Source organism: Penicillium hordei (genome assembly GCF_028827395.1).
Source record: "Penicillium hordei strain IBT 12815 chromosome Unknown utg000001l_segment0_segment0, whole genome shotgun sequence".
NCBI classification, from domain to species: Eukaryota; Fungi; Ascomycota; class Eurotiomycetes; order Eurotiales; family Aspergillaceae; genus Penicillium; species Penicillium hordei.
Genome location: NW_026623142.1, coordinates 602,412 through 615,025, shown reverse-complemented (window position 1 = coordinate 615,025; position 12,614 = coordinate 602,412). Strand labels below are relative to the sequence as shown.

General features: G+C 49.0%; 5 protein-coding genes across 5 annotated transcripts; 2 read left to right on the top strand and 3 right to left on the bottom strand.

Moving 5' to 3' along the window:
• Positions 1-285: 285 nt before the first annotated feature.
• Positions 286-2,035, bottom strand: ptcA (type 2C protein phosphatase PTC6; the record flags this gene model as incomplete). The annotated part of the gene is made up of 2 exons (XM_056891278.1): positions 286-1,892; positions 1,975-2,035. The coding sequence occupies 2 exons, from the start codon at positions 2,033-2,035 to the stop codon at positions 286-288; spliced, it is 1,668 nt and encodes a 555-aa protein (XP_056756273.1).
• Positions 2,036-2,570: 535 nt separating this feature from the next.
• Positions 2,571-4,678, bottom strand: N7537_000219 (putative RNA splicing factor (Pad-1)). Its single transcript, XM_056891277.1, has 4 exons — positions 3,929-4,678; positions 3,569-3,877; positions 3,040-3,519; positions 2,571-2,987 (listed from the first exon to the last, which is right to left on the bottom strand). Exons 1-4 carry the CDS (start codon positions 4,549-4,551, stop codon positions 2,729-2,731), a joined length of 1,671 nt encoding a protein of 556 aa, XP_056756272.1. The 5' UTR covers positions 4,552-4,678; the 3' UTR covers positions 2,571-2,728.
• Positions 4,679-5,493: 815 nt separating this feature from the next.
• Positions 5,494-6,679, bottom strand: N7537_000218 (fatty acid alpha-hydroxylase; the record flags this gene model as incomplete). The annotated part of the gene is made up of 2 exons (XM_056891276.1): positions 5,494-5,647; positions 5,700-6,679. The coding sequence occupies 2 exons, from the start codon at positions 6,677-6,679 to the stop codon at positions 5,494-5,496; spliced, it is 1,134 nt and encodes a 377-aa protein (XP_056756271.1).
• A 2,300-nt stretch (positions 6,680-8,979) lies between these two features.
• N7537_000217 (uncharacterized protein) lies at positions 8,980-10,221 on the top strand (the record flags this gene model as incomplete). Its single annotated transcript, XM_056891275.1, has 1 exon — positions 8,980-10,221. The coding sequence occupies one exon, from the start codon at positions 8,980-8,982 to the stop codon at positions 10,219-10,221; it is 1,242 nt and encodes a 413-aa protein (XP_056756270.1).
• A 681-nt stretch (positions 10,222-10,902) lies between these two features.
• Positions 10,903-12,467, top strand: N7537_000216 (uncharacterized protein; the record flags this gene model as incomplete). The annotated part of the gene is made up of 2 exons (XM_056891274.1): positions 10,903-11,638; positions 11,698-12,467. The coding sequence occupies 2 exons, from the start codon at positions 10,903-10,905 to the stop codon at positions 12,465-12,467; spliced, it is 1,506 nt and encodes a 501-aa protein (XP_056756269.1).
• Positions 12,468-12,614: the final 147 nt, after the last annotated feature.

The following is a 12,614-nucleotide window of genomic DNA, read 5'->3' as shown; positions in this document are numbered from 1 at the left end:
GAAATTGTGGAATGTCCTTGCGGGTTACTCGGAACCTTGGACGTGAGCTTTCCCCACGCGGTCCACCTGGAGATGATCGTGATATTTTGAAACATAAAACTGTGACTTGAAACATGTAGTCAACAAAATTCAAATTATATCTCGGTGTGACCGATTATAATCGTGTGTAATTTGCTTTTATAGACATTTGAATTATATAAGGCTAGCCTAGAGGCATAAAAAAAATATGTACAGAACATAACCCCCAAATATATGGTATGGAGTACAACCTTGGAAGAAACCCATTCACGTCCGTGACCTGCGCGGATCAGTGGCATCCTGTCGACGCCACTCGCGAGACTCCCTAGTACCCATACTACCGACGCCGCCCTCGAGACGACGCTCCCACCCACCAAGGCGAACAACAAGACAAGTGGCATTGTCACCTTCCTTAGTGACCTCGGTTGAAAAGTTGACCACGTCACGCGCTCCCTGCTCCGGCGTCTTGGATTCCTTGACGATATCAACAATCTCCTGGTCAAGCAGCGTCCCGCTGATGCCATCAGATACTAGAACCAAGAACGAGAACTCGGCCGGGCCAAGCTCTATGCGCTTAAGTTCAGGCTCAGCAGAGACTCCGATGCGCTTGGACTGGACATCGCCAAAAGCGCGCGTGTTGGCTAACCCGCTCATGCGTTCTTCACCGAAGGAGTCTGTAACAAAGCTTGTGGCGTACCGTCGGAGTCGGGTTGCCTCGATCGGGGAGGAGGGGTGGTGGTTTGATGTGATGGGGATGGCTTGGCCAGTTTCTGTTGAGCAGAGGAGTATGCGGGTGTCGCCGACATGGGCAACTAGAAGACTTGATGGGGCAATGGGGTGCCAGAAGGGAGTTGGTGTCGGGGTCGAGATCATCGCGACACTTCCGGTGCTGCCACCCTTGAATCGGGCGCTTCCGCCGATCTGGGGAGACCGGGTCATGCTGGGCCTGTGAAAGATTTCATCTTCGTTCAGAGGTCTCTCGGCTCGGACTAGATCATCGTCTCGCTTAGCTGCTTGAGCGTTGACAAAGTCTAGATCCGCACGCAGGAAGGCGTATTCCACGACTTCCTCGATGGAGATGTGGTCCTCAATACTTGGGTCGGTTGTCTCGGTGCCATCGTAGCCGAAATGCGGCGGTTTGAATCTTTTGAAGTAGCCACCAACTACCCTTCTCCAGGTCTGCACAAGGTATTTCTCTAGGTCTCCGATTCTGCGTCGGTCACCTTCTTGCATCACAGGTAGTTCGCTAGTGGTGGGTGGCACTTCGGCACCAGGTCGTAGGCTGGACCGAAGTTCGATATCGAATGCCGCGTTTTGGATATACTCATGCAGATAATCCCTCAGGAACGAACTACACTCGGATCCGCCATGGCCATCAAAGATACCGAAATAGAAGACTTGTGGGTCTCCGCTAGCTGTTTCCGCACCGCGTGACTCCCGGGGGTAGGCCAAAGGATCGTTTTTATTAGATCGTCTAATCGTTAGCGAAGTTGGAGCTCGCTTCGCAAAGGCGGGGATGTCAATGACGCCGGCTTGGTACGTGTCTTCATTTGAGGGGCGGGTTCCGCGGGAGGTGACGGCGCCGAAATGGTGCTTCGCATTGCGGAGTGGAATTCGGACGACTGTTGTGTCACGGTCTATTAAAGCTTGGAAGGCAGCTGGGGATTGTGGGGTATCTCCGGTGTGAGGTATAGAGGCGGAGCGAGGAAGCTTATGGAATGGCGAGGACGGTCCACGGGGGTCCGGATGAAGCGAAGATGACGGTAGGTGGGTGACAAAGTAATCGCGGAACTGTGGTTGCTTCCTAACTGGAGAATTACTGGGCGGCACAGACTCGGTACTGTAGCATCGCGCTCGACGAAGGAGAGCGAAGCCTGGGTTGTGTTCCAAGGTTAGCTAGGTGCTTTCAAGGATCTTCATGGCCGCAGATAAGCAGGTAACTCTGATCGCACATACTGTAACAGTCGGCCGAGGTCCAGACCCGGCCTGTTACTCGCCTCGCTGAAGGGAGAGTCATTGGCCCATCGAATTATAAAGAAAATAGCAGGGAGGAAAAGAGCGCTGAAGGGACTGGGCGTGGGGAGAACACATATGGTCCGAGCGTCGGCAGATAAGAAGACTTGGACCGGCACATTCTTTCCGTGGGATTAGCTCTTTATAGTGTGGGTTCCACTTCAGGACTATAGGGATACATCATGTACGAATAAGGGAGCATATATTTACCGATATAACTGAAGCTATATATACGCCTGTTATGCACAGGTCATGATACTTTACTTACACGATTCCTGTGAAGATCATTTATATGTATGTGAGTATGGATGAGACCATCCATAGTAAGAAGTGGATAACTCCCTCCTTGGGCTCCACTGGGACTACGTGAACTACAATCAGGGCGAAGTATTCCATATTTGATGTAGTTCAATTGAAGACTAAACGGGGCAACAGGATGCTAAATCACGCTCATGAAAAACGGATCATATCGGTAGCAAGGCCCATTTCTGACGTCCACAGAAATGGACGAGAGAAGAGACAAATGGCACACGGGAGTGGCCGAGTAAGAAAAAACTAAAACGCTGAAAGAGTGGCACCTACCGGGTAGCAGAGCCGTCCATTAAGTCCAAGCAAGACGTTAGGGGGATCTGCCTTCAGAGAGTGTGCCAGGTTAGATTTCGTTCGAATAAAAACGGATGTACTCGGGGATGAGCATCTAGATAGCCTTAGTCCGGGAGAAGAGACTGCTGTAAACGGCGTCCACAACGGGTTGGGCGGTGATCTGCTTTCCGCCAAAGTATCGGCCATTGAGGCCCTTGATGGCATTCTCGCCACCTTGAACGCGATCGAACTTCAGGTAGATATCTCCCTGGGAACTGGCATCTAGTGAAATGTGAACAACGTGGCCGTATTTCTCCTCACACTCCGAGCGGACGTCCTCCTCAAGTTCTTTGACCCAGGCTTCACCGGTCTCTCTATAAACGAATTAGCGTCCATTCTCTCATGATTAAGTCCAAGAAAACTTACTCGGCGGGGTCAAACATGTTGCGAAGCAAAACACACCGACTAGCCATGTTGACATTGATGGGAAGCGGCTTAGTCTCGGTCTTGGGTCGGAGGAACTTCTGACGGTCGTCGATAGAAGGCTGGGGGTCATCAGTTCGTGCAAGCTTCCTCATCAACGCATCCCTAGAGTAGTTGTTGAAGTTCACACCAGCAACATCTGTGTCGTCAAGTGCACTAGCGCCGGCACCCTTTTCGGTTTCCCTGCCGCCGGCACGGTCAAAGTTATTGGAACCTCCGGCTTGAACGCCACGACCTCCCTGGCCGGAGAACGAAGAACCCTGGAAGTTTGATTGGTTTGTAGATGTAGCACCGGAGGGGCGATTGGCGTGCGCATCGGGGGTGAACTTATCATTGCCGAGACCAACCCGAATAGCTCGTCCAGCAAGTTCAAATCCGTTCATCTTTTCCAAAGCGTCTCGAGCTTGTTCGGGGTTGGCGAATCTGGTCAAGTTAGTAGTGAAGGTGCTAAGAATATGGGGGGAAAACGTACTGGACGAAGGCATAACCTTTGCTTCTACCGGTCTCATCCTTTTGCAACTGGACGAACTCGAGTTCGCCGAATGGTTCGAAAACATTGGTGAGATCGTCTTCGGTAATGCTGAAATGGACGTTACCAACATAGAGCCGGTGGAATGGTGCGGTGTGTTGATTGCCTGCAGTAGCTTCGGGGTTGCGAGCTTGGCGGTTCTTCTCCGCTTCAGTCAGTTGCGCAATGATGGGAATTCCTAAGAGCACCTGGCCAGTGAGTCGGATGGCGGCGGCAACAGACTCCTCGTGTTTAAATTCGACATAACCGACGCTATAAAGATATTAGCAAGTGCTTGTATAAAGAGATCATATGGAAACATACCCTTTGGAGCGTCCGCTAACACGATCCTTGACAATTTGAGCATCCTTAACGGGGCCAGCCTTTTCAAAGAAGGCAATCAGATCCTTGATTCTCAGACGAGCAGCAAGTTGCTGCACAAAGATAGTGCGCCTGTCACGTTCATCCTCATTAAGCTCGGGAGACTTGCGGCTGGGAGATCCACGGCGGGCGTCAACATCACGGCGGGGTCGTCTTTCTTCCTCACGCTGGCGGCGATTGGGCCTGTAGTGGCGATCATCATAGGGAGAACGGGAGCGGGAACGAGCACGACCTCCACCACGATAGAAGTCACCGCTGGAGCGGTAGTCGTCACGGTCACGGCGAGGACGGCGTCGCTCAGATTCGCGACTCTTGCTCCTCTTTCGGCTTCTAAGGCTTCCGTTAGCACTAGCAGTGTCGCTCTTCATGACTTCATCGCCCTCAACGTCTCTATCAGGGCGGCGGTCACGGCTGTGGTCGCGGCGACGGCGTCTGTCGCGGGAACGATCACGGCGCTCGCTGGGGTCCGCGCGGGAGTGGTCGTCACGGCCTTCAGATGTGGCTGGGGCCTCGGCGGGGGCGGCCGCAGTAGACTCAAGGAGAGCCTCTACATCAAGTCCAGACATTTCGGGAGGTAGCCTGTCGTTGATCGGGGTAGAGAAATATTGATCGGGGTAGGGAAATTGTCACTTTGTAGGGGTCAGATGGCGGCAGGGGACGCAGAGTTGGTTTTCGAACCCTTATGATGGGATGGATCACGGAATCTTCCGTTGGTTTCCAACGCGAGTGCGCTGTCCGGCTCTTTCTTGTAAAGTCACGCTACACGCGCGACAGGTTTCCGAGGGAGTTATTGAAGCACTTGAGTGATGGTATAATATATAAATAATTTGGTTGGTCACGAAGCCCAGAGGGTAGAGGCGGTGAGGTTCGGAAAAATAATATGCCGACCGGGAGCAAATTTTCTCGCCGCCTTGAGCCCTGAGTTCTGCCTCAGGCAAAAATCTCCGCCGAGCCATTACTGAACTCGAACTTGCAACCTTAATACTGGATAGATCTATACTTCTATAGTACATCAATTTTGAGAGAATCTGCCTTTTCTTTGCCTAGCCCTTCCCCCTGTTTGTCCGACGCTCTGGTTGCTTTTCTTTTTCTTTCAGATCATCTGTCCAGCTGGGCGATCTATAATGGTGATAAATGCCCACTTATTATGCTTAGAATGAGTAGGCAAAAGTTCACCCTAAGTAACTGCGGAAACGACTGTCTAGCAGGCAATAGATAGCATGGAGATATAGATATTATTTTCTTGCATTATGATTAACGGTTATATATACTGATAAGTGATGCTTGTAAAAAAAAGAATCAACTCCGGCCTTGCATCTAGCACCATCACAAGAGATGACATGACGAAGTCTACTGTACAAGAAGTAGACCCCTGAGACGAACCAAAAACTCCACAGTAGCCAATGTACTCGGAGAGTACTGAAGAGTAGTGGCCCCATCGTACTCGGCGTTAAATCGTGACTAGAGGACTAGTAACAGCCCTGTATTAATTCTTGGATTCATTGTGCTCACTGAGCCTTCACGCCCTTTGAGGCTTGGGCCACCAATTCGGTGCCGAAGACTCGATCCCAGAATCGACTAGTCACGCCAAAGCCATTCTCGAAATCGGCGAAATGATGTTGGAGGTGGTACTTCTTGAGCTCTTTGTAGTATGAAGGGAGACTAGATCGATGTTAGCGTGGATTCATTGTATCAGAGATGAAGTTCAACTTACTTGCGGTGGTGCAGGAAGTAATGGGTGAGATCATAGCAGATATACCCAAAGACGCCGCCACAGAATACCAATGCAGCCGCGTACCAGTTGTAATAGAAGACTGCGTGTGCCAGCTTCCAGAAAGGAGCAGCCAGAAACACGAACAGAGTCGGTGGCATAACAAGACGATACTTATCCATCGGGAGATAATGGTGGATACCGTGAAGCAGGAAGTGCAAAGTAAGACCGACACGGTTGTCCGGAAGCCAGTGGTCAATGTGGAAGAGGAATCGGTGCATCAGATATTCGATGAGAGTCCAGAGGCACACGCCGCCAGTGAAGTAGGAGGCAGCAGCAGTGGAGCTACCCAGACCGGTAGCTCCCACAGTAACTCCGTAGGCAACACATGGCAACCAGATACTTGGCACGACATACCACGCGGTCTTGCTGAGAGGCTCCAGGAAGTTGCCGAACAAAGGAGCAGACTCCCCTCCCCGGTAGTGACGAGGCCGATGAATCTGCTCCAAGTAGAACTCTTTGGAGAAGTTGCTGTTCCACAACTGCATCAGAAGTGGTTTGTTCAAGTCCAGGAACTTGTGGGTTTTGTAGTCCTGGCTATAATCGGTGTCCACCGACAAATCCTCCTCCCGCGACATTCCAGTGGTTGTGTAAACAGGGCCAGATTCGGTTTCAGTCACTGTCTCGGTGACAGTTGCTGTCGTAGTTTTGCCGGGCGTGGAGGCATTGGAGACAAATCCAACGTGGTACTCGTCCAAGATTTCATAGGCCGCATCGGTGTGTTCGTGGGAGATCTCATCCTTCAGAATATCTGCCACATCCTGGCCGGCATACTCCAGGATTAGATCACCACCACCGGGGTGCGCGTCGAGGAAATCGGTGACATCGTAAACGTTAGACCCCAAGGTGATGTAGCATGACTTGGCGTTGTTGTGAGATTGGACTTCGGCGGAGGTAAGCGTCGGCAGAACTCTCCCAGGCATGTTGGCAGAAAGGTGATGGAGAAGCAAAATAGGGAGAATAGGGAGAATAGGGAAAAGAGGGAAAATAGGGAAAATAGGGAGAATAGGGAAAATAAGATAGGATGGGAGATGAAAATCCGAGAGGCGAAGCGGCAATAATAAGAATTAATCAGGGGAGGCGTGGCGTGACACCAAAAAAAAACGAGAACCAGGGATCCGCCCGCTCCCGGAGCCTTGGAAAATTTCGAATCGTCGACTTACAATTGGATCAGACCACAAGTTTAAACAGGATCCACATCGGATTTGGATTGATAGCCTATGTAACTCCTTATTTAATTTTGACACTGCAAGGTACCAGCTTATGGATGTTAGTTATGTACATAACTCTCCATATCTGATGGATTTCCTCTCGGTGGGGCTTTTATATCTTAGCCGCATTCAAGGACCTCGGGGTTAGACCGGGGGGAAATCGCGGTCCGCTTAGCTCAGCTGCTAAGATCCATTATTATTTGCTCTCTACTTCGTAGTAATCTCTCAATGTCCTGTTTAGCTTGCGTTTGAGCGTTGTTTCCATGCTTAGGTTGACCGAGTGCCCTAGACAGCTATTGGCAATATAGAGGTTATAAAAAGCAGGAGTTTGTATTATTGCGACGTGCAAAGATGACACGGAGCCAGGATCGTCAAAATGTACAGCATTGTTTGTCATATCTGTAAAGACAATGGCAAAAGCTAGCGAAATGGGTTGCCTAGTCACATGAAACCTCGTCTAAAATTGAAAACCTAGTCAAAAACCAGTGAGTGGAGTGGGGACGTCTTAGGTGTCTCCATACTTGTGCTGAAGTGGAAGGTTGATACCACCCGTTAATGAGATGTATCGGAGGCCCGCCTACTTGCTCCTAACAGACTGGTGTTTCCTGGACTAAGCATTGAACTTGATTGTAATTAACGGAGGAGTGCCTACAAGCGTGTCATATTGTTTTAACTTGGTTCTGAATGTAGTTGTATTCTAGAGACATCAAGGATATTGATATACCTAGAACCATTTATTTGTAGGAAGAGAGTAACTAGGAAGATATGTTCTTAGATTGCTGAAAATAGAGACCATCCCCACCAAGAAGCTGCCTAATATAGGTCTGTAGAAGCTAAAAATAGACCAAAGCTACTAAAAGAAGGCCCGGCAAAGCCATCTGTAAAGAAGCAAAGAAAGGGAAGGTGAAAGTGGCAAACACTATATGAAAACCCATCTTGGTGCATGAGATCTTGTGTAATAAAGGGAACAAAAATCCATGCCATTGGAGTAGTCAAAAGTATAGCCTCCTAAGATGATGAAGGTCAAGTTGGTAATAGCGGCCGATGGTGAAAAGGAAGTGTGGGTAGGGATGGATATCAAAACAAGAGAGACTATGAGGTGCCAGCCACCATCGATGGATTTAGCGTATTGATATATTTTGTACTTGATAGGCTGCTAGGCAGCTTTTACATGCAAACATTTAAGGTACCTCCAGGGCTATGAGCAGATCATTTACGACTAGCCAAATATAGTTAGTAGGATTCATCACATAGGCTATACCTAGATAGGAAGAGATATCCTGACTATACCAAAACAGGCTAGATTTATCAGGTTAAACTGCGAAACCGCTCAGCAGCCTAAGCTACTAGCTCCTTCGACGGGTTTCTCAGGAATCTTTCCCTGATTCCAAGGTTTGGGGGCCCATTTATCAGACTGGTTTCTTGTTTGCCACCCCGGTCGATCGGTTTAATATAAACATGAAAATCCGCAGTCGGACCCCATATTGACTCCATTAATGGAGACTAGCCCCATAAGCACACCAGTCTGACAGGAACAGAAAGTTTGATCCTTCGGGTAAAAACGAAACCCGAGATCCTCCAGAGGGGAAATATCTGTTAAGCTAAAGGCCACCTTAGCATCTATACAAAGTACAACATACTAGTACACATCGAGTACATACTCCGTACTTCGTACTTATATTCAGTAAAAGTCTAAGACAATCTCTGTACGCGCCCGGCTCTTGGCCGATGTCTCCACTGAGAGTTTAGTGTTATCCTACGCGGCACGCGGGGCTATGGCCGGAACGATTACTTGCAACGCTATTATGGCTTATTTATCGGTCTCTGCATGGTCAATTCCAATTTGAAGCAGGGATTAGACACCACACTAGTTAGTAGTGGAGATTTCAGCCCCTCTTCCTTCCCACATTCTCTACCTTCTCTTTTCTCGTCTCCTTTGTACTTGTACTCTTCTCTTTTCCATTATACCCATATACCCTTCCATGCTCACTCCCCTTCCTCCACGACCCACAATGTCGACCGCAGGGGACTGGTCCCCCGAGAACCCAATTCTGGCCTACCTGCAGACATTAGCGGCCACCAAAAAGACACTTCCTTATGGGCAGCCCGTGGTCGCCCATGCATCCGTCAATCACATCGACTCGGCTTCACTCTTGCGGCTGGCCGCGGATATCGGCCCGTACATCGCCATATTACAAATTCCGGCCGATGTCATCGACGACTGGTCCAGCGATACTATCGAACAGCTTCAGTGTTTATCCAGGAAACATAGATTTCTCCTGTGGGAAGGAAGCAAGATCCTGAACCCTCTGGTAAATTTCATGGGCAGAGCGGATGCGCCGTTGGAAACAAGGCAGGCTTTGGCAGACTTGATCAAGAAGTCATACACCAGTGGGCCATTGAGGACGGCGACGTGGTCCAACCTGGCCACCTCTTGGGCACCCGCAGCTCCAGTGGACCAACAGGAAAATGATATATTGATCCCAACTTTGAGATTGGCGGCCCGTGAGGCAGTTGCGACAACTGCAAAGACAATTCAAACTGAGATCTCTGCCGAAATGAACAACTACTCGTCGGGCGAGGAAGTGGAAATCGCCACCCCCTCTACAGAAACAAGTAACGGTTGGAAAGAATTCAGTCCGAATAGTATGGGGTCGGCATTACGGAAATCGTCAACCATTTCGGTCACGACTGAGTCTGTAGCTCTGCATACGCACCTTCACGCAGATGACGGTGTCCCAACGCCCCCGCAACTGGCCCGCAGCGTTGCACTCTGTCTACCCGGCACCATTGACACCGCATTTACTCCCGAATTCCGCCAAAGTACGATAGTCGCCGCATGTGCAAACTCCGACTTTGTCATCGGATTCGCAACGGAAGAGCCCTTTTTCGTGAATCACCGAGGAAACGATATTTTTGAATTGGCATTATTCGATGGCAATGGGAGTCCCCAACTCGGCCTCAGCGCCACCAAACTCGCTACCTTGCCTAACCTCAACGAAGTTCGAAAATCACTCGGTGTTTTCTCTCTTGTATCACCTATTCTTAGCCTCGGCTTTGAGTTTGATCCTACCTTCAAACCTGATGGATCTACACCATCTGCTCCTGACTCTGAAACTCCATACACTGCGCAATATCTATTTTATACACTCAAGCAAGCGGTAGCTCTTCGAGAAAAGAACCGACAAGAGCATGAAACCACAAAGCGAACTGGCCCCAGAATCATGCACTTCCCAGTGGTTATTATTGTATAATGTCACACAGATAGCGCTTGTTGTTCTGCATACTTAGTGGCCATTGGCGAGTTTTGATGGCTTTGTCTTCCAAGGTTGGAAACTTTGGAGTTGAGTATGTATACTGTTCGCACGTCTGGTTTTCGTTTTTTTTTTTTTTTTTTTTTACGACCCAATATTTCCAAGACTAGCTCGTGTCGATATTCACATTAAAAGTGTCTTAAACATATACCAATGAATTTGATGAACGGATATGCTGGATTAACTTGTGCACGTGCTCGATCTAGAAACCCGAGGCATAAAAATCCTTCTGTCAAGAAACAATAACGCCTGAATTATCAGGCTATAGGCACGTGCCCCATTCTTAGTCATATTGTAGGAATCACCTCCGCGCCAAGGACATGGATATCAAGAGAAAGTGACATCCTGCTACATCTTCACTTGGATTCTCTATACATTAAGATTCGCCCTTTATCTTTATAAATCTGATCATGGAATTGGATTAGTGTTTGATTGCCAAGCAGTTGACCTCATTCATTACTGCACACTTCAGATTGAAAAATACTTTGCTACGACAGTACATAACATAATCCTTTGGACAGAATCGAATCCCTTGATTATTTCACTTCCAATGTTTTACCTCCACAGCCACAATTTCACACCATATTATAGTCACAGAGACCTCCGGGGAACTCAACAACCATGAATGACTTCCAAGAGCATAACCAGAAATCACCCATTAGAGTCATCTCTACGAATGGTGACCTAATTCTCGAGTACATCGTTCCTGGTGACTCTTCATTGTCACACACCAGGCGCAAATGGCGGGTGGCAAGCGAGCGTCTTACCTCCCACAGTCCATATTTCCAAGCACTACTGGACCCCACCAAGTTCTCCGAGGGGAGGCAATTCAGTGCCCAAAAGCAAGCTTGGAGCGAAACCCAAATACCGGACGCAGTCTCACAGCATGCGCTACCAACAGTCAGGCTCCCCAGTATCCACTCGACCAGTATGTGCGGAGAAGATGCCATCGAGTTATTTCTGAAGATTCTATGTCTTGATTCTTTCGATGAAATTGAAAGAGTTGTGTTTGAAAATGGGTTGAAGACCCAGTCTACATCGCTTGTTGCGAGAATGATCGACCTTGCCGATTCATTGAATTCTCCCCGTGTTGTCCAGGATGTTCTACAGAGGATAGGATATTTATATGGCAAGTCAAAGCCTGCTCTCCTTGCCAGGTTTAGTGGAGCCTTATTATCAATGAAGGAAGACCGGATTCGACAAATCATCTTCATATCTGCCTTCCTCAATGATTCAAGACTCACTAGAATTATGACTCATGCCTTGCTGGTTGTGGGCTCTAGATTCTGGACCAACGGGCTAGATGCCCCCGAAGAGGAATCTTTGCGCTGGAGATATCTACCAAATGGGTTAGAAGGTAGGTTTCCGGCCAGTGAATCCCCGTTAGTCGCCGTTAGCTAAATCATCTCGCTGTAGAGGAAATCTATTGTCGACGCCAATATGTTCTGAATACCATCACCGACCTACAAGCTCATTTTCTTCGAGTCTATGGGGGTCTAGAGGAAACCGACACTGCAAGGTCCACAGCAAACAACAGAACATTGGGCGCGGCCTTTACGGCGTCTGCACATACGCTTTTTCAATCTCGTCAATTCCAATGCAGAGGTGGATTCAACAACGCTAGCCAGTGCGACCTCTTCCAACTTGGCCAGATGATCCGATTTTTCTCAATGCGCGCCAGAACGATCTTTCTAGGATCAACATTGATAGATCCGGATTTTGACACAGCTCCCAACAATGATGGCCACACAGCTGGCGAATCCAAGAACGACCAACCTCCAGGCCCACCATCTGACATTACAGCCATAATCGCCTCTATCAAACAGTATCCTGATTATGCAATCGACGAAGCTCATACCGGCTGCGGTGTGCGACGCCGAATTATGCCTGCTTTAGAGTGCATCGAGAAATTCATCTGGGATGACCGCGGTCTCCTTGGTATCACCACCGCAGTCTCGGATGCTGCTGTTCTTTCAGACCCACTTCGACCCTCCAAATGGACGCTCTGGGCAGACCTCACGCGCAAAAAACACACGGTCGATATTTCTTTTGCGAGAGTCACGGCTGTGTACTACCCTTCAGCCCCGTCGAAAAACCAAGTCACCCGTTCCACGCCCCAAGAAGAACTCGGGCGGCTGTTGTTTACTGCTGCTCGGAGGGATTGGAGTGCAGCGGGCTCAGGTTGATGTTCCAACCACTCTATATAAACCAGTAGACTATTTATACCGCAATTCATGCATTTTAGAAACAACGGCGTGATCCCTCCGTACGAGCCTGGGCTGATTTGCAACTTCATGGTGTAGCCTATTATATTATGACTTCCGCATTTCTGA